Consider the following 27,429-nt stretch of genomic DNA (forward strand, 5'->3'; position numbering starts at 1 on the left):
CTGAGTCACGCTGCAGACTTGAACAGACTGCAGAGACAGATGAGGGGAAGGTGGGGTTTAAAGTTGCAACAGTGTAAACACTCATCAGTGAGCACACTGGCGTGACATTTGCACGCACCGATGCGTCATATGCCAAAGGATTTAGCGGGACTCATCACAACCGGGCGAGTAGCGGTGATTGCCGTGACAGCACTCACTTTGGAAGGTGGAATTAAAAGAAGGCTGGGGGGAAAAAAAATTGAGACAGGGAGATACTGTTTGATCAGATGGCTCTAAGCCTGTCGTGTCTCCTTTTTTCTTGCAAGGCGGGCACAATTCAAACGCTCCAACAGCGTGACAGCGAGCGTCCAGGCCGACCTGGACCCAGAGGGCTTCCCAGGGCTTAGCATTGCTGTTCCAACGCAGGACAAGAGTCTTCAGTTTGGCTGCTCCTTCCAGAGGCATTCATCAGAGCCCGAGTCTGCATCGCAGTACACAGAGTGCCACCGCACTGTCCACACACAGGGCCAATGGGCTTACAGAGAGGTGGGTCAATGCCAGAACTCCTCCAAATGAAAGCTAAATGTCTTTATTTTTCATTTTTGGTAGCAGAGTATATGCAAAAATTATTATGCCCGTCAAACCAGCTCAGGTCTTATTGGGAGGAGATAGACCAACAAAAGATTTGAGACTTTATCAGGTTAAATAAACACCAATATATGAGCCTCTCACAGATGATGATTCTGTCCATCATCCAAAAATAGAAACTGAACAACTGTAAACCAACTAAGACGTGGCTATGCACCTAATCTGGCTGGTATTAACCAGAGCTGAAGCCAATCAGCTGCCAAGATCCACGCCTCAGGTAGGAGAATCTGTTGACATGACAACCGTACAGCATGCGCTAAAATCTGCTCTTTATGAAAGACTAGCAGGAAGAAAGCATTTGTAGGAAACAAAAGTTATGTTTGCAGTTTGATACAAGCCACATAAGAACCACAACAAGTGTGGAAATATGTGCCAGAGCTAGAAATAGAAGTTTAAGATCAAAGTATAGGAAGGTGATAGAAAGTCCAGACCAAAATCTGATGTAAAAGTGATAATATTTTTTTAACAGATGCTCTTGACTATCTGTATGTTATACATTTATATTCACTAAACTAGAATAATTATTCTAATGAGGCTTGTTTACCATTTAAAAAGGGCTTTTTGAAAATAAATGTTATCTTAAAGCCCATGTGTATGAATTAAAAGATACATTTTCTTTTGTTGGTCTGATGTAATATTCTAATTCTAAATGGTTTTTTTTTCACTTTTAAATGAATTACTTACTCAGTTAATTGATTATAATTATTAAATAATTAAAATCAGCCTGTGAGTGAATCAGTTATAATTGTAGTTATAATTGGTTGTATGTTGTAAAGCACATTAAAAGTTTTTCTTTTGTTAAACATTTTTTACTGTTTATTACACATTTCAGCTCTTGGCACTAACAAAAAAAAAAAGAGTAAATGAGTTAAAGGGTCTTAAATATTTTACATATATACATCATATACCTTGTCACCTTTAAACTGTTTTTTTTTTTACATTTTTTTAACCTTGCAAAGTTTCACACAGAAGTCTTTCTCAGTTTATAGTGCAGTTTATAAGTTTATAAGCAGCAAAGTGTCAGATCTCTGATATGTCTTTTATGCACAGATGCAGAGACATAAAGCATGCATTTGCTCAAATCTTATTTCTGCTTTAATGTCCATAATCAAAATAAGTTTCAGCTAAAGTCACTCCAGGTTCTTTGGGCTTTGAAAATAAAGATAAAACATTTTAGTATGTTACCATAAAAAGACAAATAACTGAACAATTTGGATATTTTTTCCTACCTTTAAGCCTACTTTTGCTGTTTTTTTCATCAAAAGATATTTTCATCCCAATAAAAGACCATTTCTGGAATATATCCAACCGATAGTTTAATATCCTGCAAAAAAAAACTACTTCTCTCTGGATTACGCTCCTACAACATGCCCTTATTTGGAATCTGTTACCATGTAAATCACAAATACCTCTGCTATTCTCACTTTAATTCATTGGGGGTTCTGACAAATTGGTGCATTTCATTGGATTCTGTGGAAAGCTTTTTTCAAAGCGGTACAAAGCTCCCTGATTGGACAAACGGTTAGTTAGATATGCCCATGAGTCCTCATTAATTTTTTTTAAGACCTAACTTTGTATTTATAGTGTGAATTTCATTGTGTAAATAAAGAGTGATAAAAGAAATTAAAACAATCCAAACATCTATAATTTCTCAATTGCTTGCTGTATGGGCACCAAACTCATTATATATATATATATATATAGATATATATATATATATATATATATATATATATATATATATATATATATATATATATATAGATAGATAGATAGATAGATAGATAGATAGATAGATAGATAGATAGATAGATAGATAGATAGATAGATAGATAGATATATATATAGATATATATATATAGATATATATATATATATATATACATATAATAAAGCATCCATTTGCTCAAATCTTATTTCGGTTTTAATGTCCATAATCAAAATGAGTTTCAGCTAAAGTCACTGCGGGTTCTTTGAGCTTTGAAAATAAAAACAAATTTGAATATGTTACCATAAAAAGACAAATAACAGTTTGAACAATTTTGCAATTTTTTCCTTATGATAAATTAAAAACATAAGTGTAACATATTTTTTCTTCATAAATGTTCCTTTATTAATTGATTTGTTTGCATTAACACTAAGAAACTAGAATATATTCAGGGTGAGTCCTAAATTTCTTACTTTTAATCTAACCTAGATCTTTGACTCCTGGGCGCCATAACCTGAATTTAGATTGTCAGATTTTATTTTAATCAAAATTATAACTCTCTTAACATGAATTTGTCCTTTTGGTGTTATAGAACAGGGGCAGGCAATGTCTGTCCTCGAACGCCACAGTTCTGCAGACTTTGAGTGCAATCCTGCTCCAGCAAATCTGAAACAAAGGGGTTAATTACCTCATTGGCATTTTTTATGGACACATAAAAATGCTGCCTGATATTGCACTTTATTGTAGTTGATTTATATTAATGCTGTCGTTCAAATATTTTAAGATGAGGTGGATTTTATGTTTAAAAAATCAGGTGATTCATTTCAGAATAAAATGTAATTTCTAAAAGCAATGCTCTCTTATGTTTCGTCCAGGACCTTATTCAGGGTAACTACGCCGCTGAAGTAGACACAAGGTCCCACCAGCACCCGCACTTGCCTCCCCGCTCCCACTCCCCTCTGCCGATTACCTCAGAGCGAGCCTGGACGGCGACACCGTCCTTGGAGGGCCCGCGCAGCCTCCCAGACTCAGGTCGGGCCTCGCCCTGTATGAGGGACGGCGAGTTCTTCCTAAGACTCCTGCAGACGGAGGTGGAAAGGATGGAAGGCTGGTGCCAGAACATGGAGCGGGAGGCTGAAGAGAATGAACTTCCAGAAGAGGGTAAGTTTGAGGAAATGTTTTGTTTTTGCTTTTTGGTTCAACTGTATTTCCACCATCTCTCTCTCTCTCTCTCTTAGCTCTTGAGCTGATTCGAAATGCGGTTGGCAGCGCCCAGATGCTCATGTCTCAAAAGGTCCAGCAGTTCTTCCGCCTCTGTCAACAAAGTATTGTAAGTGTGCATGAAAAGCTGCATCAACACTGAATTATTTCCATTAGAGATGTTACAATTCAGGCCAGACTGCTGCCAAATTTCCTCATGCATTTCTGGGACGAAAGTATTCACACCTGAGTACATTTTTAAGGCTTGTTTTAGTCTATAACCACAATATTTCCTCTTTTGGGTGATTTTATGTGATAGACCAAAATAATAGGAGCACAGAATTTTAAAATGTAAGGAAAGTGATGCATGTTTTTTCAGCAAATTGACAAATAAAACCCTGAGAATTGTTGCATTTATAAATATTATCTCCTTTTACTCTTAAAGGAGAATTCCGTTTTTTTACACTTTAAGCCCATTTTCTGTAGTGTCCAGGATGAAATCGAATGATCGACACCAAAAGTTTGACAATTGGTCCTGTCTCTGCTTTTTGGCTCATTCAGAATCCACCCCTGGCTGCTTCATAATGGCTGCCATAGTGCATGTCCGATAATGTCCTTAAAACAACCTTAAACATTCTTTTTTTAAAATATGCTACTCACCGTGTCGTCAGCGCTGTTCAATGACATTCCAAAAAAAGTTTCGTGAAGAAAAAACGTTCCTGTAGTGTTTTATTTAGCATTTTGTAAATCCCATTGAGTTCTGTTGGAATAGTCAATATTCCCCTGCCACCAGAAACGGAAATGGGGCCTGTTTACACAGTTGTAGTCTTTTCGCTTCACTCTGTGTACTCCGACGTCGAGGTGCTAACGTCTCTGTTAAACACTTTAAAAAACTCTGAAAATGGAATACGAAAGGTGGATTCTTGATTCTCGACGTCGGAGTACACAGAGTGAAGCGAAAAGACTACAACTGTGTAAACAGGCCCCATTTCCGTTTCTGGTGGCAGGGGAATATTGACTATTCCAACAGAACTCAATGGGATTTACAAAATGCTAAATAAAACACTACAGGAACGTTTTTTCTTCACGAAACTTTTTTTGGAATGTCATTGAACAGCGCTGACGACACGGTGAGTAGCATATTTTAAAAAAAGAATGTTTAAGGTTGTTTTAAGGACATTATCGGACATGCACTATGGCAGCCATTATGAAGCAGCCAGGGGTGGATTCTAAATGAGCCAAAAAGCAGAGACAGGACCAATTGTCAAACTTTTGGTGTCGATCATTCGATTTCATCCTGGACACTACAGAAAATGGGCTTAAAGTGTAAAAAACCGGAATTCTCCTTTAATATGAATTTCTCATCGCTGAAATAGAAAGGATATAATTTGATCACAAATCTACCAAGAAATGGCTGCGAAGCTAGATTTAGAGAGTATTAATTGAACAAGCAGCTAACAGAATTTAATTCTGGAGGAGCTGCAGGGATCCACTGCTCAGGTGGATCGAATCTGTTGCAGGAGAGGAATTAGGGCTGAACGCCATAAATCTGATCATCATAAAAAAAGGTGTAAGAGAAAAATTATTGTTGGAATAAAAATCCAGTTTGTCTGGAAGGAGTCCCAATAAGAAAAGGTTAACAATAAACTTATTGGACTGTATGTAAAAGAAAAAAACGTTCTTGCAGAGAATTTATTCAATTCAAATTTAAAAAGCCTTTATTAATAATAGTAACTCAAGTTGAATAACAAAATAATGCATGTCGCTAAAACCTCATCCTGAAGGTGGTGGCAGCATCTTACTGAGATGATCCTTTTCTTTTGAAACAGAGAAGCTTGTCAGAAGTGGACGCCTCGGAGAAAACCTGTCAGTGCCTAAAGGCTGGGAAAAGATTCACTTCCCTGAAAGACTTGCTTGGGTTTTTCTGAGTAGTTTCCTGTCTTAGCACAGCCCAGTCAATGTCCAGACTGATATACAACTGAGAATCTGTAGGAAGGCCTGAAAATTGATGTTCACAGATCCTCTGTCCCATCTGACCAGGCTTGAACTATTTTAAAAAATGTCATTTTGTAGAATCTGAGCTGTGAGAGAAGGCTTGCTTAACCCTGCCGCTGTCATGGTGTTAATAAGAGATTCTACAAAGAATTGAAACAAGAAGGCAGAATAAGAAACCACACTCTTCTGACTGTTTTTGCCCATATATCTTGTAAACCATGTGTCATTTTCCCACTACTTTACAGTTATGTAATAACATGTGGGGAGCAGTCACACACAACCCTGGTAAAATACATTAAGCACTCATCCATCCATCCATCCATTATCTGACACGCTTTATTCCGAGTGGGGTCGTGAGGGGTGCCGGTGCCCATCTCCAGCTGTGTATGGGCGGGGTACACCCTGGACAGGTCGCCAGTCCATCGCAGGGCAACACAGTGACAAACTGGAAAAACAACCATTCACGCACACACTCACACCTAAGGAGAATTTAGAGAAGCCAATGAACCTAACAGTCATGTTTTTGGACTGTGGGAGGAAGCCAGAGTACCCGGAGAGAACCTATGCATGCTCAGGGAGAACATGCAGAAAGACCCTGGGCTGGGAATCGAACCCAGAACCTTCTTGCTGCAAGGCAGCAGTGCAGTTGAGCATTCTTGGTTTAACTTTTATTTATTTAGTCGCTTCTCAAAGGGTCTGAATAATTAGCCACCCCCTTAAGCCCGAGCGTCCCCTTTCAAGGCAGCTGGAGCTATTTTACAACAATAATAAGCTTGTATCTGACTAACTCTGGAACTGACAAGCCTACCTTTGCTGTTGTTTTCATCAAAAGATATTTTCATCCCAAAAAAAGACAATTTCTGGAATATATCCAACCGATAGCTTCATATCCAGCGAAAAAAAACTACTCTCTGGATTACGCTACAACAACATGCCCATATTTTAAATCTGTTACCATGTAAATCACAAATACCTCTGCTACTCTCACTTTTAATTCACTGGGGGTTCTGACAAATTGGTGCATTTCATTGGATTCTGTGGAAAGCTTTCCAAAGAGGTACGAAGCTCCCTGATTGGACAAACGGTTATTTAGATACGCCCATGAGCCCTCATTCATTTTTTTACAACCTAACTTTGGATTTATAGTGTGAATTTCATTGTGTAAATAAAGAGTGATAAAAGAAACTAGAAAATTTCTAAAGAAATTTTGAGGGGGGCCACCTACTGCCCGTCTGGGTAACTGGGCCAATACGGCCCTGGCAAGTGACGTTGGGGCTGCTTACGCCTTTGAGGGCTGCTGAGGGAAGCAAAGAGGGCTAGGTCATGGGCAAAGAGAGCTGTGTGCCACTTGTACTGAAATCTGGGAAATAGACGTGCACAGCATATGATGCACAAGGGTAATATGGGTTGTCCATATTGAACCGCAGTGGGTAAAGCGCAGTTGGCGGGCTTAGCCCGCCTGCTAGGAGCCCTTGCAGCGATGAAAAGAATCACCAATGGCGGGCTCCGCCCGCCTGCTAAGAGCCATTGCAGTGATGAAATCACCATTGGCGGGCTTCGCCCGCCTTCTAAGAGCCATTGCAGTGATGAAATCACCAATGGCGGGCTCCGCCCGCATGCTCAGAGCCATTGCAGTGATGAAATTACAAATGGCTATGAGCAATATGCCAGAATGTATGAGTGTGTATAAGGAAGAGGCTTTTATTCTGTAGAGTCCCTGTAGTCTTATTTTGAAAGTCTATCATGGATGTGCATCAAAAGAGGGGTCATGCCCAGCAGTGATATAGAATCCATTTCCAAATGTTAAATCACTGGTTTTCCATGTTATTAGGTGAATAGCTGCTGTATTACAGAGTAAATGGGAGACTTTTATTGTGAAATTTGCTCTGGGGTGTGTTTTGAAAAGGTCACTAGAGTCTAATAAAAACAACCTGGAAGAGTTTGGGTCATAATGTTGAGCCATTTGCATCAATTATTGCATTAGTATAATCTAGAGGCTTTTATTTTGTAGGGTCCCTGGAGTCTTATTTTGAAAGTCCAACAGAGTTGTGTTTAGAGAAAATGTTCAGACCCAGCAATCATAGTTGATGACTTTCCAATCGTTAAATCACTCTTTTTCCATGTTATTAGGGCAGTAGATGAAGCGGAAATGGGAGGCTTTTATTTTGAAATTTGCCATAGGGTGTGTTTTAAACAGTCTCCTAGAGTCTATTCTCTAAAATGGGGTTGAGTTTGGGTCATAATGTTGAGCCATATAGGGCAATAAATATATGTAAAAAATATAGAGGCTTTTATTTTGTAGGGTCCCTGGAGTCTTATTTTGAAAGTCTATCAGTGTTGAGTGGCAAGGGAAGTGTCATGGACAGCAGTCATATAGTGTCCATTTTCCAATGTTAAATCAGTGCTTTCACCCTCCATTAGATTAATATGTGCTGTTTAAAACAGCAGAGGTAAAATCTGTTTGAAGCACGGTTACCTTGACAACGCTTAACGAGCCTGTCAGTGACAGAAAAAAAAGCGCAGCACTATCGTTCCTTAGCTCTCAGGCTTTTTTGAATGGGAGGAACAGCTGCTGAACAAACGACTGCTGAGCAAAAACCGTAATAGGTATTAGAAAAATTCTTTCAGTGAAAGCAACATCTATCCTTTGTCTCAGACTGGGGTAACCTTCATGTCTGTAGGTCTTTCACAACCCAAAACGAAGCACAAACAAAATGGCTGATCCCACCTGCTCCTCCCTTTGTTTAAACTGCAGCACCACACTCTGTCACCTTTAAGCTGCTATAGCACCCCTCCGAACAAACGACAGCTGAGTAAAAACCGTAAAAGGTATCTGAAAAATTATTTTTATCTAAGCTAAAGCTATATCTTGTCTTCAATTGGAGTAACTTTCATGGCTGTAGGTCATCTACAACCTGAATGGGAAGAGAAAGAATAAGAAAAAACGGGTCCTCAGTCCTTAGCTTCTAACTGAGCTAGCTGCAGCAACACACTCTCACTCACCTTTAAGCTGCTAAAGCCCCCCTCCGAACAAAGGACTGCTGAGTAAAAACCATAAATGATATCTGAAAAATTATTTTTATCTAAGCTACAGCTATATCTTTACTTCAATTAGAGTAACCTTCATGTCTGTAGGTCTTTCACAACCCAAAACGAAGCACAAACAAAATGGCTGATCCCACCAGCTCCTCCCTTTGTTTAAACTGCAGCACCACACTCTGTCACCTTTAAGCTGCTATAGCACCCCTCCGAACAAACGACTGCTGAGCAAAAACCGTAAAAGGTATTAGAAAAATTCTTTCAGTGAAAGAAACATCTATCCTTTGTCTCAGACTGGGGTAACCTTCATGTCTGTAGGTCTTTCACAACCCAAAACGAAGCACAAACAAAATGGCTGATCCCACCTGCTCCTCCCTTTGTTTAAACTGCAGCACCACACTCTGTCATCTTTAAGCTGCTATAGCACCCCTCCGAACAAACGACTGCTGAGTAAAAACCGTAAAAGGTATCTGAAAAATTATTTTTATCTAAGCTAAAGCTATATCTTGTCTTCAATTGGAGTAACTTTCATGGCTGTAGGTCATCTACAACCTGAATGGGAAGAGAAAGAATAAGAAAAACGGGTCCTCAGTCCTTAGCTTCTAACTGAGCTAGCTGCAGCAACACACTTTCACTCACCTTTAAGCTGCTAAAGCCCCCCTCCGAACAAATGACTGCTGAGTAAAAACCATAAAAGGTATCTGAAAAATTATTTTTATCTAAGCTAAAGCTATATCTTGTCTTCAATTGGAGTAACTTTCATGGCTGTAGGTCATCTACAACCTGAATGGGAAGAGAAAGAATAAGAAAAACGGGTCCTCAGTCCTTAGCTTCTAACTGAGCTAGCTGCAGCAACACACTTTCACTCACCTTTAAGCTGCTAAAGCCCCCCTCCGAACAAATGACTGCTGAGTAAAAACCATAAATGATATCTGAAAAATTATTTTTATCTAAGCGACAGCTATATCTTGTCTTCAATTGGAGTAACTTTCATGGCTGTAGGTCATCTACAACCTGAATGGGAAGAGAAAGAAAAAGACAAAACGTTTTCTCACACCTGATCTTTTAATTGAGCTAGCTGCAGCAGGTCCCTCTCACCCAGCTTTCTGGTGCTTAAAATGTCCTCCGAACAAACGACTGCTGAGCAAAAACCGTATGAGTTATTCAAAAAATTCTTTCACCGTGAGCGTCAGCCATCCTTCGACTCCAACTATGCCAACTTTGGTGTATGTGTGTCTTTCAGAAAAATATTTATGACGAGTTGAAAACATATAATGTCATTCGTTTTTCTCCCCACTGCTGCTCCAAAACCAATGAAAAACGGCTCTGATTTTCATCGACTTTAGGTCGGTCTGGAGCGTTTTTAAGGAAAAGTATTAATCCTACCGTAATTCTGAAGACATTGTGTGAGTCCAGAGGTTTCAGCCTACAAACTGACCAAAAATGGTGACTCTAGCTATAAATATGTGGCCGTGAGGGCGATTTTAAAATGTTTTTTGGTCTTAAAAAAACGGCTGCCTCACACTCTAGCTTTTCAGTCTCTCCACTCTAGAAGGGTGGATTTTGCTAAAACTTTGTGGCGCTTGAGGTCTGATTATACAAAAACCGTAGCAGTTATCAACATACCGTCTTCAGTTTTAAATAGACGAAGGATTTATCTACAAACTGAGCTTTAAACTGTTTTTCTACATGAATGTATGCCGACACAGTGAGGTGCTGTTTTTTATGCTTTTTTTCCCTCTCCCCATTCATTTCCTATGGGATTTTTTTTGCGACGTTTTCGCTAATAATTCGCAAACCTTCGGACTAATGAGAAAGTTTTATACAAGCACGCATCGCACCATTGGTCCCTACGCGTGTGCCAACTTTGGGCCCGATCCGACGAATGGTGCGTGACTAGTTACACGCCGAAGTTTTTAGGGGACGAGGAGAACTATAAGCTATAATAATAATACGCGGAATAAATATGTGCAATAGTAATAGGTGGGCCATGCCTTCGGCATGTGGCCCCCCTAATAAATATGTGCAATAGTAATAGGTGGGCCATGCCTTCGGCATGTGGCCCCCCTAATAAAAATTTCTGATTTTTGGGAGGATTTTTTGTATTTTTATAACCAGATATATAATAGCATCCTAAAGTTTCAATTTCAAGAATAAAATCTGAATATTAGCATTTGTGCCAAATCTTTCAAAAATGGCACAATAAATATTTGCCTGGATTTTTTTCAATCCAAACATCTATAATTTCTTAATTGCTTGCTGTATGGGCACCAAACTTGCGATATATATGTAACTAGGGCCGAAACAATTTTGTCAGATTAATCGAGATTAATCGATAATTGAAATAATCGTCAACTAATTTAATAATCGATTAATCAACTGGACTATAAAGACTGTAAAACATGCCTTTAGCTGACAGAGTGACCGACTCAAGAGTATTTATATCAAAACTGTAAAAAAATTATATAAACATTTCGAATTTAATATTCTCTATCCAGAACATAAGGGGAAAGGTTTAAGCTTGACCTAGCTTAATTTCGTAAAAAATCTTCTTTAAGGAACGTTTTCCTATCCGATTTATCAATCGATTTATCAAAAAAGTGATTGAGAGATTAATCAATTTGCAAAAAAATTGGATAGTTGCAGCCCTACATCTAACCAAGATGTTGTGGTTACAGTTTATTGTGTTAATTTCCTTCATCACAGGAAAAATTTGAAGTTTTGTATCCAAGCATCTGTTTTTCTTTTTTAGTGAAACTTATTTTTTGGCCAGTTAAATCTAAATAACTCAGGCCCAGAATAATTTACTTTCAAATTTTCACATCGACATTATCCTGCATGACCTTTTTGTTCGTCAGTAAAAATACAAGCAGTTTTAGCAGTTGAAAAAGGCAAAATGAAGTATAAGCATGCCTTTTTTGGAAAATAGCCCTGCAGGTTTAGGAGGTAGCATGTAATTGTTTTTTCTTTGTTCATGATAATTTATCCTGTCTATCTGCTCAGGACCCATCTGCCTACCCCCAGCCCACGTCGCAGGACCTGGCGTCCTTCTGGGACCTGCTGCAGCTCAACATAGAAGACGTAAGGGTTAGGTTTCAGGACCTCCAGAAGCTCAAGGACTCTGGGTGGAGGCTCCCACCTGAAAAGAAGGTGAGAGACCAGAGGGTCCGAGCTACCCAGGTTTCCCTTCAGCAGTCTCCCAGAGCTAAGATGGCTCTGTGCAGACGAGTAGAACAGATGGCGGTGCCCTCCAAACGCTTACAGGCTGCTACAACTCAGAACAGACCAAGAAGAGCCGAGCAGATCTGCCCACAAGGCAGCGGCAGTTCAAACTGATAGAATTTAATTTGGTGTTTATTTTAATTTATGTATATTTAAGTTGTTTTTTTTCTTTTCTTGCACTCTGTCAAGAAAAAATGCAGCTTTAAGCTTTATTTTCTATCAAACCCTACCAAAACTAACTATATTTTTACTCTTTTCTTCCTTTTTTTTCACTTTTCCCTTGTTTCTCTCTTTCCATTTCCATTCATAAAACTCGACACTTGTACATGCTGCACCACGTTTTTGTTCATTTTTTTTCGTTCTCATAATGCTTTGATTTTTCAATGTTGTGGGTTTTGCTGCATGGGTTTTCCTTTACAAACCTCCTTTTTTCCCGACACAAATATCCACTGTCCTTTCACATCTCATACCAATGTCTCACCATCAATGGGCCAGGAGGATAAGAAACTTCCTCCACCCTTACCAAAGAAGCCTGCAGGAGGGGTAAGCGGCAGCCTGCGGGCCGATAGCGTGGGAGACGGGGTTTCCGGGAGTGCAGGAGTTGGCTATGGGGGGCTGGTGGTGCCACGCCTCGGAGGTCACACCCTCCCCATCAGGGAGAAATCCCTGGACCTCGGAGACCGCCAGAGGACAGAGGCACGAAGGAGGCTGCTGCAGACCAAGCGTACCGCCTCCTTCAGGCAGAACTCGGCCACCGAAAGCGCCGACAGTATCGAGATCTACATCCCCGAAGCCCAGACTCGGCTCTGAACCCGCAACGCCCTCATCCCCGTAATGCTTTGGATCTTCTGCGAGTCATTGCTGTTTATACGCTACAACACAGCCACTCTTCACCCTCGGCACTTCCCATCGAGTCCTGCTTTCTTATACTATTACTAAACAAGCAATGACAGCCATTTTAGTGTCTTGAAATTGAAACCACTTTACCGAGACAAAGGCCTACACCTTAAATGGTATCTAGCCGAAGACGTTTTTACTTCCTTCTTAGTCAGAGTTTCTTTTTTTTTAAATATATATATATTCACTCTGGTCGAAACGAGTCGGTTCACTTTTCTAAAAGTATCAAGCAGAGGATCACGCAGTAGCATGCCTGTGCGTGTTCACCTAGCACAAAAAGGGCTTAACAGGCAGTAGACCTCTGAAGAAATTCTCCCCATGATGCCATTCTGCAGCAAAACCAACTCTACTTGTGGGCTTTCATTGATATCAGTGCACCTAAGTCAAGATCTATTGATTTCTGAGCATTCTCAGTTTGCCCCAAAGAGCCTCTCTCAAGAAATGATATCAAACACTGAATCCTTAATCCCTCTTTCCATCTGTCAGCACAAGCACAAAGTATAACATGGAACTATTTTGCATCTTTTACTGTCAATAGTTTTAACCCACCTATCTATCGACTAACCTCAGCATCCAGCAGCGTGGCTCTCCGAATGTGCAATAGCTGTGTGTGTGTTTTTGCCAAAAGGAGCTTTAACAGTGTAGCATCACAGACAAAACAAGAAAAAAATAAAATAAAAGCTCCCTGTGTGGTCTGTGAAGTTTCAAGGACTGAGAAGAAGAGGGTTTCGAAGAGATTTAGGGGGAATTTTTTCAGTGGCTTTTCTGGACTTACTTGAAGAAGCCCCATGTTTTTCACTGTGAGAGTAGAGCGCCTCCAAGTGGTCAGATGAGAACCCGGTTTTTAAAAGCAGTGGTTCTTTGTTGGATTTATCTCATTCAGGAACAAAAGCCCAACACCCCGATGAAAAACAGCCATGCAAGAGACTGCTATTTGCCCCTCTGAGACCCTGTCTTTTAAACATTTCTGGGACACTTTTAAATGATTTAAAATCATTTAGATTTATAAATAAATCAAATTTATCATGATTTATTTATAATGATGAGTTTATAAAATCTGCCTGAATATTCAGCGGGGTTTTTAATCACCTAACTTTATTTTTTGCTTCCCTCACAGCATGATAAAAGAAGGAATGATTTTGTTTTGACGGATGAAAATGATCCTTCCAAAGAATCACCAAATCCAATCAGATTTGATTAATTTATTTAGGAAAAAAAAAAATAGTGTGATATTTTATATTTATGCTGGGAGTGAAAAATATATAATACATGCAAAGCTACTACGCCTTGCGGGTATATTTCTATCTGTTGAACTTCTTTTCCTTTTTGTTTCACATTACAGCCACAAACTTTGGTGTATTCAAATATTTTTTTTATGAGACATTATCTTCCTTTGGTTTCGGGCAGAATCTGCCAGTTTTAAAATCCAAGCAACCATTTTGCCTCGAGTACAGCGAAGTAAAACGTGTTTAGAACCGCAAATATTAAATGAGCTGCTTTTTAAAACAGAATTTATTCTTCTTGTTAAATATTTGCTGTAGAAAATCTGGTTTAAAAATAAGGGAAAACTTGAAGCGTTTCATAAAAAGGAAGCATGGATTTTCTTCTGTATGTTATTTGATGTAAAAGAAAAAGACAAAAAAAGAGAGAAAAAAAGTCATTTGAAAGCTAATGACAAGAAAAATAGACCGAAAAACATATTTCTGGTCATTTTTTCTATTTTTATTTAAAAACCTGCTAAAACCTTTAAAACTTGTATTTGCTACTGTACTATATTTAAAAAAAACCTTAGTTGTCTTATTTATAATTTTTTAGCCACTATTAAGAGCCATAGTAAAGGGTCCAAAGTTCAACTTTTGGCTCTGAAACTGCAGGTTACAGACCCTTGGATTTTTAAGGCCCAAATTATTATTATTATTTTTTTTTTATCTGCGCTTAACTGACCACATCGGCAAAATTAAGCAGGACCTGTTGCTTTCGTTTTATACCAACTCTCTTCTTGCTACTTTTCTATATGAGCCACATTGAATTATTTTTTTTTGTTTCTCCCACCTGAGTTGTCGATCTCTACAGCTCCCCTAAAGCTACCGTGGTCATCTTAGCTGCTAACTGAATAAATGCTGTCATTGTGTGGTTTGTTAGTTCATGTTGACAACCGTATCTTAAGATTTTCCCATTTATTTAAAAGAATTTTAAAAAGACTAAAAACAAAAGAGCCTTTTTTTTCATCATCTTAGTCAAATTGTTCCTATTTTTCAACTCTATTTCAAAAGAATCTTATTTCGGACATGACCGGTGGTTTTGGTTTTAATAACAGCATATTTTTAACTAATTAGTTGACGTATGGAGACTTCCAGTGATTGTAAAGGATTATATTTAGGTGCTTCAGAGTAAAAGGGGGCTAAATACAAACAAGTTTCAAAGGTTGTTTTAAAAAAAGGATTTTAAAAGCAGCCTGCAACCTTTTATCATCACTTTTGGTTTGTGTGGAAGACAACATTAAATCCCAAAAATACAGAAATACACTGAAGTTTATGACTGTAACATGACAAAATGTGTAAAAGTTCAAAGGGCATGAATGCTTTTGCAAGGCTCTTTATGATGGTTCTTTTTGCTTAATATACTTTAATAGGAGCATGAGGTGAACTTATGTTGAAGGGTTCGAGAATACAAAGCAAATCTAAAACAACTCATTTTCGACTGTTGGCTCATATGTGAGCGCACTTCAATAACCGAATACAAAAGATCCTTTTCATCTTACTTATTACTAAAGAGTCCAAATATATGAAAGATGGGAAAATATCTGAATTTTTGCGAATGAAATGTTTCATTTGGGGGGGGTATGTTGGCAAAATGGGATATTTTATTGGAAGATGTATATTTTATAATATAAACAACCTTTCTAGATTAGCAGAGATTATTGAGTACAATATATGTACAAAAGAAATCATATATCAAATGTGAAACACTGCAGTATTATTATGATAGATCCTAGCGTTGTGTTGAACTACAGATGTGTGGCATATCCAGACTCGGTCTGCGTGAAGAACACTTTCAAAACAACTTTTATTATCTTGAAATTGTGAGTCAGGTTCACAGGGTATCACTGGCAAGAATGTTGATTGCCACGTCTGATCCTTCCTTAGGCCTACTTCAATATCTGTCTGTGGTTCTCACATGTACTGCTGTTCCCCTTTCCTCCCTGTATCTCCTGTTTAGAACCAACTACATGTGCCTAACCAGCTATGTGTGGAGGTTTCCTTTCAACACAGTTTACACTTTGAATATATATATATATATATATGTGTGTGTATAGAGAAAGAAAGAGATGTGTAAATAGAAATGTATTAAATCTGCAGAGTATTGTCTGATTTTTTTTTTTTATTGTTCTAACTTCCTGAATCTCCCTCATGTGATCTTGCAATACACACCTGTGAGACTGGCGCATTTTGTTGATGTGAACACTGCATGCTTTCCATCAGCCTCCTCTGAACACTTTAGCGCAGTCTAGTTTTTGGAGAACAAAACACACATTTTGTAGCCTTTAAATCTTTTTTTTTTTTTTTTTTTGGTGATTGACAAATAAAGAAGTTATTGCTAGGATTTTACAACGCAGTTATTAACGGATCACATGTTTGTACGAATATATCCTTTTAGAGACAATGACGCTTACGCGTTGGAAAATAACAACCGAGTGTTTTGCTTTCGGACTTCAGTCGATTGAATCTAATGACCTCTTTGTAGAAGCGAGGTACGCTGGCTTTGAAACAAAAGGGTGTTTGGGTGGGGGGGCATGTTTCATGCATCTGCATCGGTTGCAGGGCTGCCTTTTTTTGCTGTTGTCCCTCTCGTCCTCTGTTACGCTAAAACTTGACAACATCCGGGGAGCCCTCATCAAACAAAGCACAACGAACTGCTCTTTCACTGTTACGCCACTGTGACAGACTCTTGACCTCATGATCCTCAGTCCTACATAGGAGAGGATGGCAAGGTCTTTTAATTCCACAGGTTGCCCTTGAGGGGACACCAGGATTTAAAGAGGCTTTTGTTGGATATTTATCCACAGTAGCAACCAGGACAACTCCTTCATTCTTGCTGACTCTCTCCTCTATGAGTTTTACAAGCTGAGGTGTTAGCCAGCCACACCTTGCCTTGGAATAGGTCCATAGCAAACACAGTTTTTGTGGTTGTGATTTCCTGTTTTTTCTTTGTTCTTTTGTTCTGTATAATGTATCTATCATGTCTGCACAGTACAAATCACAGTTTCTGGGTGTGTTGTAACATAATCTGAGCACTTAAAAAATATATATAAATAACAGCAATCAGACTATAGAAGCCTTTTTCTCCACATGGCCAGAAAAATCTCAGTACCTCAGTTTTTTTTAGCAGCAGTGTACCTCTGTCCTCAGGGGATTCCCTAAACCCACCACCAGACCCTAGTAACACAAGGCTACATTAGTCCTTGCAGGAGTGTTGCTGATATTCTGTGATCGAGAGGAGAGAAGAAAATTATCTCACAGCTTGAGCCCAGATTCACTGTTAGCCATTTATTTCCCAAGACTAGAAAACAGTGTGAAGTGTCCGTGGTGGCAGAGGCAGCAGCTTAATCGTAGCCGATCTTTGTGCTGCATGACTGTGCTTCTGCAACATAGCCGAGCTGGAGGCCTGTGGAAGCAGCAGATTTGAGTTTTATTTGACATAACTGTGAGGCAGAGCTGCTCTGGAGTTATAGTAGCTTATGTCACTGCAGTGAGGGAATTAAAGGAACTCATTAAAAAAGAGAACTATAATGATGATGGGTATAAATTCATGAAGATTTACTTAAATGTAAGGATTCATCAGCTACTGCTTCTAACAAACTGTAATTTTATAGAAATGCAACAAATGACATCTAGTAGGCATTTCCACTCATACATTTTCATTTGTTTAGGTAGAAACGTTCAAAGATTATATTGGAAAATGTGAAAAAACAGAGAATAATGGTCACATCACTACAAGACAATAGAAAGACAATTTACATTTAAGATAAGAAAAAATAAATAACTGCATTGTCTTATTTCAAGTGCATATTATCTAATTATCTTATTTTAAGAGTAAAAATACTCATCCCATTGACAAATCATCTTATTTACATACTCAAATTCAAGGTAAATACACTTAATTTAAGAAGTTTTCACTTACAGGTGCTGGTCATAAAATTAGAATATCATGAAAAAGTAGATTGATTTCAGTAATTCCATTTAAAAAGTGAAACTTGTATATTATATTCATACATTACATACAAACTCATATATTTCAGATGTTTATTTTGTTTAATTTTGATGATTACAAATGACAACAAATGAAAATCCCAAATTCATCATATCAGAAAATTAGAATATTACTGAAGACCAATAAAAACAAAGGATTTATAGAAATGTTGGCAACTGAAAAGTATGAACATGAAAAGTATGAGCATGTACAGCACTCAGTATTTAGTTGGGCCTCCTTTGGCCTGTATTACTGCAGCAATGCGGCGTGGCATGGAGTCGATCAGTCTGTGGCACTGCTCAGGTGTTATGATAGCCCAGGTTGCTCTAATAGTGGCTTTTAGCTCTTCTGAATTGTTGGGTCTGGTGTATTGCATCTTCTTCTTCACAATACCCCATAGATTTTCTATGGGGTTAAGGTCAGGAGAGTTTGCTGGCCAATTAAGAACAGGGATACCATGGTCCTTCAACCAGGTACTGGTAGCTTTGGCACTGTGTGCAGGTGCCAAGTCCTGTTGGAAAATGAAATCTGCATCTCCAAAAAGTTGGTCAGCTGCAGGAAGCATGAAGCGCTCTAAAACTTCCTGGTATGTGGCTGCGTTGACCCTGGACCTCAGAAAACACAATGGACCAACACCAGCAGATGACATGGCACCCCAAACCATCACTGACTGTGGAAACTTTACACTGGACTTCAAGCAACGTGGATGAAGTGCCTCTCTTCTTTTCCTCCAGACTCTGGGACCTTGATTTCCAAAGGAAATGCAAAATTTACTTTCATCAGAGAACATGACTTTGGACCACTCACCAGCAGTCCAGTCCTGTTTCTCTTTAGACGCTTCTGACGCTGTCTGTGGTTCAAGAGTGGCTTGACACAAGGAATGCGACAGCAGAAACCCATGTCTTTCATACGTCTGTGTGTGGTGGTTCTTGAAGCACTCACTCCAGCTGCAGTCCACTCTTTGTGAATCTCCCCCACATTTTTGAAGGGGTTTTGTTTCACAATCCTCTCCAGGGTGCGGTTATCTCTCTTGCTTGTACACTTTTTTCGACCACATCTTTTCCTTCCCTTCGCCTCTCTATTAATGTGCTTGGACACTGAGCTCTGTGAACAGCCAGCCTCTTTAGCGATGACCTTTTGTGTCTTGCCCTCCTTGTGCAAGGTGTCGATGGTCGTCTTTTGGACAACTGTCAAGTCAGCAGTCTTCCCCATGATTGTGTAGCCTATAGAACTAGACTGAAAGACCATTTAAAGGCTTTTGCAGGTGGTTTGAGTTAATTAGCTGATTAGAGTGTGGCACCAGGGGCCATCAATTTTGAACCTTTTCACAATATTCTAATTTTCTGATATGATGAATTTGAGATTTTCATTTGTTGTCATTTGTAATCATCAAAATTAAACAAAATAAACATCTGAAATATATGAGTTTGTATGTAATGTATGAATATAATATACAAGTTTCACTTTTTAAATGGAATTACTTAAATCAATCTACTTTTTCATGATATTCTAATTTTATGACCAGCACCTGTATTTCTAAATTGTTTTTGTCACATTTGTACGATACATCTTACAAATCCAAACAGGAAGAAAAGCCCAGGTAAATTTAAATGGTGAATTTCTATTTTTTTTTTTAAAACAAACAATACAGAATGAGGAAGAAAAATCAAAGCCCATAAAACCCAGTCAGGTAAATAATTTCCCTCAGAGAAACATTTTTTGTGGAAAGCTGGGGTTTTATCTTCTATTTGCAAAACATGCGTTCTTTTGGATGATTAAACCAGTAATCCAAGTAAAACCAGACCCATAACCTGCGTATAAGATGTTTGTAGCTTTTAGCTTGATGTAATAACAACATTTCAGGCGTCTAAACTTAAACCAGTAACAGTTCATTCTTCAGAGATGCCGTTTAATCTATTGGTCATAACTTTGGGTTTGATTCTAAGCAACTATTCTATAAAACATAAATTTTTTAAATAATAATTAATTATTACATGAATAAGTAGCTCTAAATATCAGTTACTCATTTGAAGTACTCATTTACTGTATTGTAGACCCAGCTATTTTGCGCGTTTTTTATTAGGCAGAATGGGGACTAAGTTGGGCGGAGCTCACAGTGGGCCCTTTGGATGGGAACCATGTTTAAATGTTTCATCTCTTATCAGCAAAACTAGTTTAAACTGAGTCCTTCTTCTCTTAGTCTTCAATAAGGGCTAAAAAAAATAGGTTAAAATTACAAAAACATCCAGGACCTTTATGGGCCCCTCTTTTACCCAGAGCTGTCCTTCATAAAACTGCAACTAATTAATATGGGATGATTCTGTAAACTCATGTTGACTTGGTTATAGTTATCCAAAAAAAAACACTTGATACGTTTCTGGAACAAGTTATTCCTCTTTTTTCTACCAATATCTGTTTTTCAAACTAATTCAAAACTAGTGACTAATGCTACCATTTGAGAATCAAGAAATTATTTGTTAATCAGCCGAAAATAAGCAATATCATGAGCAATCCTTCTCAAGATACAGGTGCTGGTCATAAAATTAGAATATCATGAAAAAGTAGATTGATTTCAGTAATTCCATTTAAAAAGTGAAACTTGTATATTATATTCATACATTACATACAAACTCATATATTTCAGATGTTTATTTTGTTTAATTTTGATGATTACAAATGACAACAAATGAAAATCCCAAATTCATCATATCAGAAAATTAGAATATTACTGAAGACCAATAAAAACAAAGGATTTATAGAAATGTTGGCCAACTGAAAAGTATGAACATGAAAAGTATGAGCATGTACAGCACTCAGTATTTAGTTGGGCCTCCTTTGGCCTGTATTACTGCAGCAATGCGGCGTGGCATGGAGTCGATCAGTCTGTGGCACTGCTCAGGTGTTATGATAGCCCAGGTTGCTCTAATAGTGGCTTTTAGCTCTTCTGAATTGTTGGGTCTGGTGTATTGCATCTTCTTCTTCACAATACCCCATAGATTTTTTTAAGGTCAGGAGAGTTTGCTGGCCAATTAAGAACAGGGATACCATGGTCCTTCAACCAGGTACTGGTAGCTTTGGCACTGTGTGCAGGTGCCAAGTCCTGTTGGAAAATGAAATCTGCATCTCCAAAAAGTTGGTCAGCTGCAGGAAGCATGAAGTGCTCTAAAACTTCCTGGTATGTGGCTGCGTTGACCCTGGACCTCAGAAAACACAATGGACCAACACCAGCAGATGACATGGCACCCCAAACCATCACTGACTGTGGAAACTTTACACTGGACTTCAAGCAACGTGGATGAAGTGCCTCTCTTCTTTTCCTCCAGACTCTGGGACCTTGATTTCCAAAGGAAATGCAAAATTTACTTTCATCAGAGAACATGACTTTGGACCACTCACCAGCAGTCCAGTCCTGTTTCTCTTTAGCCCAGGCAAGACGCTTCTGACGCTGTCTGTGGTTCAAGAGTGGCTTGACACAAGGAATGCGACAGCAGAAACCCATGTCTTTCATACGTCTGTGTGTGGTGGTTCTTGAAGCACTCACTCCAGCTGCAGTCCACTCTTTGTGAATCTCCCCCACATTTTTGAATGGGTTTTGTTTCACAATCCTCTCCAGGGTGCGGTTATCTCTCTTGCTTGTACACTTTTTTCGACCACATCTTTTCCTTCCCTTCGCCTCTCTATTAATGTGCTTGGACACTGAGCTCTGTGAACAGCCAGCCTCTTTAGCGATGACCTTTTGTGTCTTGCCCTCCTTGTGCAAGGTGTCGATGGTCGTCTTTTGGACAACTGTCAAGTCAGCAGTCTTCCCCATGATTGTGTAGCCTATAGAACTAGACTGAAAGACCATTTAAAGGCTTTTGCAGGTGGTTTGAGTTAATTAGCTGATTAGAGTGTGGCACCAGGGGCCATCAATTTTGAACCTTTTCACAATATTCTAATTTTCTGATATGATGAATTTGAGATTTTCATTTGTTGTCATTTGTAATCATCAAAATTAAACAAAATAAACATCTGAAATATATGAGTTTGTATGTAATGTATGAATATAATATACAAGTTTCACTTTTTAAATGGAATTACTGAAATCAATCTACTTTTTCATGATATTCTAATTTTATGACCAGCACCTGTAAATGTATAAATACAGGTGTCAGATTTCTGTATGTTCTATAGTTTCACATTTTGTTTAATTATTGATTTCATGCAGAAAAAAAATTATAATTTCAGGAATCTTGTTTACTAGTCAGAATACATGCAGGCTTTCAAAAGTTGCATATCTATACAAGAAAAATGTTCATAAACGCAGAGAGGTATCAACTTCCCTTTGTAAGACTTTGTATTCTGCTTATCACTGGCAGACCACACCACAGGCAGAGAGTTAATTACAGCCTGTTACAACCTTAATTGGCTATTGCTGAAAATCACTGAGCCCAATTAGGATCACTCTGATTTAATGATAAGAACCATAATGCTTTAATTCATATTGTGGCCAAACTTCTTTAAAATGGGCATGCTCGTTTCTTGCCTGTGGTTTAAACCCTCCCTCTTTGCTCCAGGACAGCTCAGACCCAAACAGATGTTCAACTGAAACTCCAATGTGCCTTTAGTGCTAAGGTGTAACTCTGTATGTGCGCAGGTGTGTGTGTGTGTGTATTAAACACACAGACATCAATGAGGGTAAGAGAAAACTGAACAATTACTGTGTAATTATCAACAACATATATATCTATAATCTATACCCTAACATTGCCATGTTTACGACGTGTAAATACCTGCTATCAATGGACATTGCTTATCTTTAAACTGCATTTATAGTTATTAGAATATTATCACCATTATTGTCATTAAAGGTTTTAATTAGTGCCATTGCTTTCATTATCAATACGGTGTTGTTAAATATAGCTATGAGTGAAAATTGTTCTGTAGGCTGATCAAGGGCAAGTCATGTGTATAGAAACAGAATCTATATAAATATATAGTTTATTCTATGTTCAGTTTATTAAATCGCTGCTATTAAAAGAGATGGAGTGGAAGAAGAGCAAGTTGATTAACTCTGGGAAGACTTTTTTTGTTGTGTTTTTTTTTTTTCTCTGGGCTCAATGATGCACACTCACGTTGGGTGAGGATTTACTGAAGGAAGTGGGCTTTGGGAACGGACCATCTAAACAATAGAACCTCTTTCTCTCTGTGCTTTTATTCCAACCTGAACTCTCAGTGCCAGCCAGAGGAGGAAATCCAGTCAGGACATCGAACGGACATTTCACTCTCCTTATTCAACTCTATATTAATGTAGCAAAGGGGAAACAGCCCTTCGTTCTCTACTCCCTTCTTGTATTATCAGTGATCACTATGGTTTAGAAAGAATTTTCAGCATGAATTTACTTGTTTTATAGAAATATATCATAAACTCCGTGCCAAGACAGCATATTGTACATACAAACATTTCAAATCTTTTTTTTTTTCCTTCTTCTATGAAAACGGCTGACTCGAGCAGAGCAATAGAGTTGCCATTGAGTGTAAACGTTTGTTACGCCACCAAGTGATCACCATCACATGGTGCACAAGAACACGCCAGGAAGTGTCCAAATTCAGCCGGTGGAGGCAGTGTAAACCATGCTACTGTGTACCGTGCTGTTTTTTTTTTTTTCTTTGTACATACAAGTTTATTTCTTGCTCTCATGTTTTTATGGGTCTAAATGTGTCCAAAACGTTTGATGGCGCTGAAACCGGAGAGATGGCACACTGTGACGTGGTTTACTCCAACACAGAATGTAACACTTTCAACGTTGTCTGAACATTTTCTAATGGCTACTATTATTACTATCAATATTATTATTATTATTATTATAAAGCTATTTTAGCGAGTTAAACAAGCAGTGCTGCGTCTCCTTTGTCTTTTTTTAGTGTGTTGGTTCTGTGACTGAATGTTTTAGAAATTAATAATCAGCTTATAAACAAAATTTCTTTGAGGGTCAGTCTAAGATAGATGATTATTAAAGTAATATGGAGCAGATTGATAGCCTCCTATTATTATTATTATATGACTAAATATTGGACCGACTTTTTCATTCCTTCAAGACTGGGGAAAGTATTCCATGTTCATGGAGAGAATGTCAAAAGTGTAGATTAGCAATAACAATAAAGTAGTATAAGTATAACAGAGGTTTTGAGATACTCTACATTTTCTGTTGTTGCATAAATTATGGAAGCAATAAAAATAAGGTAAATAGACTGAATAAAAGTAAGTCCAAATAGACTGAATAATAGTATGTCCAAATATTATTACTGGTAGTCTAAGTTGAAAAGAAAGTTCACTCACTTTCATATTATTTAGTTGATTTTGAGTGGCCCTCAGAAATTATTTCCATCTGCTCATCCGTCCAAAATGAATTAATTTCCAAAACTCTCTTCATTTGGGGGAATTGATGGGATGAGGCAATCACACGGGGAACATATACTAGATTAGATTAGATTAAGGATAGATAGATACAGGATGGATGGATGGATCTCTTTGAAGCAGATCTCTTCTGTTTTCTTTACACAAAACTTTTATTTACTAGAAATTCTGTAAATATGCACAGGAGTATGAAATCATTTTGTATCAAGCAATTTCTACATCAGATGGCAAAATGCTAATAGGCTTTAGCAATTAAAATCAAAGAACTCTGTGAGGATATCCGATGTGAGCATCCATGACTTGAACAGAATTGGAAACGGATTCTGTTCAGACTTTGAAATGGACCTTTGAGTAAAAAATATTCACCTCTGTGACATTTATCCTTTTAATGCCTTTTATAAAATCAGGGTCAGGATGGGTTCTCTCTTTTTTTGACAAGACTTAAATAACAAAAAAATGTACTTACTATCAAACATGAAATGGTTATGGACAGCATTGACTGGTAAGTATGTAGAAGGTTGCCCTCTACTGGCTCATCAGAACACTGCAGTTGTTGAACAGGTTAGGCTGTCAGGCGCAGGCCTCGTTTTGCTCCCATTTAAACCATTACTCTGAGCTTCAGATCCTTATATTGTTGCAAAGTAAATCTTTGTTCACTGAGACTAAATCAGATTATTTTTGCTCCACTCTTCCTTCAAAAGCTTTCCAAGCCCTACTGCTGATGAAAATCTGTAGCACACGATTCTACCACCACCATGCTTGATGATAAGATGGGGTCATCTCTTGTGCGGCATTTGGTATTCACCATAGGGTGACAGAAAGTTAGCTTTAGATCAAATAAGCTCCTTCTTAGAGCGGCCCACCAAACTCTGGATGAATTCCATGTGAGAAATTGACTTTGGTTATCCGTTTTCTTTACCTCTCCCCAACAGCTTTGACTGGTGAAAAACCCTGACAATAGTTAATGTATGTATCAACTCTCCCATACCCGTAAAGGACACTTTGAATTACTGATTGGTTGTAAGAGTCTTAGTCCTAGTATTCAGATTAAAGGAAGACTAACATATATGCAGTTATTTTCTTGCCTCTCCAATTTCCTTTCATATTTTTTCCCCCAGTGCAGTTTTACAGCGATTTCAATATAAGGCAAAACAAACAGGCTGCATGGTGGAGCAGTTTGTAGAACTGTTCGCTTGCAGCAAGGTTCTGGGTTCAATTTCTTCCCCAGGGTCTCCCCATGCATGCATGGGTTCTCTCCAGGTACCCCGGCTTCTGTTCAAAGTCCAAAAACATGACTGTTAGGGTAAATGGCATCTCTACATTGTCTTTAGGTGTGAGTGTGTGTGCATGGTTATAAGTCTCTGTGTTGCCCTGTGACAGACTGGCGACCTGGTCAGCTTTCACCCTGCCTTACAACTATAAACTGCCGAAGATAGGAACCAGCCCCACCTCCACCCTGATTGAAGAAGCGGGAGAAGATGGATGGAAGTGATTCAATGACGGAATGCATGAGCATTTGACACATTTCAGGCTTCAAACATAAAGGCATACAATTAAATTTTTTTGTGAAGGATCAACAAGAAGTAGGACATGATTTTGAAGTGGAGCCAAATCTTTGGGATATTTTTAAAACTTTGATAAATAAAAAGTGGAGCATACAAAATTAATCTGCCCCTTTACTTTCAGTGCAACATACTCTCTCTAGAAGTTCATGGAGGATCTCTGCATGATCCGATGTTGACCTTAATGACTGGTGACGATAAATAGAATCCACCTGAGTGTGTAATCAGTCTCCATATAAATGCACCTGCTCTGTGATAGTCTCTAAGGGGTATGTAAAGCGCAGAAAGCATCATGAACAAGGAACACATCGGACAGGTCAGAGATACTGTTGTGGAGAAGTTTAAAGCCACATTTGGTTACAAAAAGATCAACCAAGCTTTAAACATCCCAAAGAGCACTGTTCAAGTGATAATACGGAAATGGAAGGAGTACTACACCACTGCAAATCTATAAAGACCTGGCGTCACTCTAAACTTTCATTTTAAACAAGGAGAAGACTGATCAGAGATGCAGCCAAGAGATCCATGATCACTCTGGATGAACTGCAAAGATCTACAGCTGAGGTAGGAGACTCTATCCATCAGTCATAGCATGCACAAATCTTAATTGAAGGATGCAATTTCTCCAAGATATCTATAAAAAGTCTTGTTTAGAGTTTGCCACAACTCTGGGAGACCCAGCAAACGTGTGGAATAAGATGCTCTGGTGAGATGAAACCAACCTCTAACTTTCTGGCAACATTGCAAAACATTGGCATAAAAGCAACACAGCTCATGTCCCTTAACACACCATCCCCACTGTCAAACACAGTGGTGGCAGCATCATGGTTTGGGCCTGCTTTTCTTAAGGGACAGGGATGATGGTAAAATATTTTGGGAGGATGGAACCAAATGAAGGCTCATTGGAAGAAAACCTGTTTATGTCTGCAGAAGACCTTAGACTAGGATTAAGTTATCAAAGAAGACAATGATCCAAAACATAAAACTAAATCTACAATGGAATGGTTCACAGATAAACATATCTAGCCAAAGTCCACACCTAAATCCAATCGAGAATGTGTGGAAATAACTCAAAACTGCCATTCACAAACGCTCTCCATCCAACCACACTGAGCTTGAGCTGTTTTGCAGGAAGAAGTGTTAAAAAAAAAAAGAAAACAGTCTCTCGATGTGCAAAACTGTCACCTGCAGCTGAAATCACAGGAAAAGGTGGCATTACGAAGCAATAACTCAAGGGGGCTGAATAATTATGCACACCTAATTTTGCAGTTTTAAGTTCAATTATCCAATAACTTTTGTTATTGCAAAAATTGCAATTTTACATCTTTGTTTTAAGCCCCAAATGCGGCAAGAGGTTGAAAAGTTCAGGTGGGAGAACCAAGCTCTGATAACACAATCAATTCAACAACCAACAAGAGCAGGCTATACGATATATATTCGTATCCATGTCATTATGTGCTGTAATTCTTGGAAAGAATCCTGTTTTTGTACATTTGGGCCTAAATACCATAACTTAATGATGGACAACAAAA

The 27,429-nt window shown here is 38.4% G+C and overlaps 1 protein-coding gene across 4 annotated transcripts in view; it reads left to right on the forward strand.

The window, feature by feature from the left end:
• Nucleotides 1-13,358, forward strand: part of dlgap3 (discs, large (Drosophila) homolog-associated protein 3) — a 237,876-nt gene extending 224,518 nt beyond the window's left edge. For all 4 annotated transcript variants that reach the window (XM_038286840.1, XM_038286841.1, XM_038286842.1 and 1 more), the window contains 5 exons: nucleotides 306-525; nucleotides 3,211-3,496; nucleotides 3,574-3,665; nucleotides 11,573-11,719; nucleotides 12,287-13,358. In XM_038286840.1, coding sequence (XP_038142768.1) covers nucleotides 306-525; nucleotides 3,211-3,496; nucleotides 3,574-3,665; nucleotides 11,573-11,719; nucleotides 12,287-12,601 — 1,060 coding nt within the window. In that variant the 3' untranslated portion in view covers nucleotides 12,602-13,358. The remainder of the gene's footprint in view (nucleotides 1-305; nucleotides 526-3,210; nucleotides 3,497-3,573; nucleotides 3,666-11,572; nucleotides 11,720-12,286) is intronic.
• The last annotated feature ends 14,071 nt before the right edge of the window (nucleotides 13,359-27,429 follow it).

The sequence above is a fragment of the Cyprinodon tularosa genome, unplaced genomic scaffold (genome assembly GCF_016077235.1).
Source record: "Cyprinodon tularosa strain WSP-4 unplaced genomic scaffold, ASM1607723v1 ctg230, whole genome shotgun sequence".
In the NCBI taxonomy this organism is placed as follows: Eukaryota; Metazoa; Chordata; class Actinopteri; order Cyprinodontiformes; family Cyprinodontidae; genus Cyprinodon; species Cyprinodon tularosa.